We start from the raw sequence: 988 nt of genomic DNA, 5'->3' as shown, positions 1-988 counted from the left end.
GAAGACAGAGAAAAGAGAAATTAATATAAATAATCACTACAGTGTTAACCATTGTGGATACAGAACTTTATAGTACGGTATTCTCATTGTGCTTTGTCAGCTAACATTGCCTGAGAGAAAAGAGCATGTTATTCCAGCGTAAATAAGTGAAAAGAGAGAACGCTATGAATGACAGGCCCCGCCCCCACCTGTTGCTTCGGGGTTGCGCCACGAGAGGGAGCAGACGGAGTGGGCGAGTTAGCTAGTGCCAATTTCCCTTCGAAACGCTCTCTAAATTACGAAAACAAGTGTGTTTCCCTCAGTGTTAGAGGTCGATTTTACTTCCGAGAGGATGGTAATTTTTTATGCTTTGGCCGTGGTTGGTGTTAGCTGGTGTTTGGTGAAGGAGGAGGGAGGAAACGGGGGAAAAGGGCGAGGGAAACGGTCAGCTGACGGCGGGCGCGCGCTGGGACCTCTGGCAGATCGGCGTCTTGAACAGGTCTGACACCTCGTGTGCGGTTAGTTGGTGTTTGACAACTGTGATGGTGGAGCGTGCTGTGCAATGCCGCAATTCATGAGAGATGCCGATGAGTGTATTCAGAAAATGGGTTCATTAGAATTGCAAGAGCTCCTTTGTAAGAAGGACGACATTATTCGTCACTTGGAAGCCAAGCTCAAAGTTCGCGATGACGAGATCGTGGAGCTCAGGTCGCAACTGGATAAATTCCAGAGTGTTATGCCGTACGCGACGGGCGCCTCGGCGGGAGGGGGCAAAATGCAGGCCAGGAAGACCCGAGCCCAGGGCATCTCCGCCGAGCCGCAGGCCATGAAGACGGTGCAGGAGCTCAACACCCTCAGCCAAACGACGTTCCCCGAGGTCCCCAAATCCGCCAGGTAAGGAAGGAGCGGGAGGAGGAGGAACCTGGGTGGCGGCGGCAGGACATCTGCCTGGCAGCAGCGGCAGCAGCGGCCGTTGGTGTACTGCCCTCATTTCTATCCAACCCCTGAT

The 988-nt window shown here is 52.9% G+C and overlaps 1 protein-coding gene across 1 annotated transcript; it reads left to right on the top strand.

Annotated features, from left to right (window-relative positions):
- Positions 1-434: 434 nt before the first annotated feature.
- LOC119581795 (cGMP-dependent protein kinase 1-like) lies at positions 435-880 on the top strand. The gene has a single exon (XM_037929926.1). It carries the CDS (start codon positions 542-544, stop codon positions 875-877), a length of 336 nt encoding a protein of 111 aa, XP_037785854.1. The 5' UTR covers positions 435-541; the 3' UTR covers positions 878-880.
- The last annotated feature ends 108 nt before the right edge of the window (positions 881-988 follow it).

The sequence above is a fragment of the Penaeus monodon genome, chromosome 15 (genome assembly GCF_015228065.2).
Source record: "Penaeus monodon isolate SGIC_2016 chromosome 15, NSTDA_Pmon_1, whole genome shotgun sequence".
In the NCBI taxonomy this organism is placed as follows: Eukaryota; Metazoa; Arthropoda; class Malacostraca; order Decapoda; family Penaeidae; genus Penaeus; species Penaeus monodon.
The sequence above is the reverse complement of the archived record's forward strand: the minus strand, read 5'-3'. Positions and strand labels throughout refer to the sequence as shown.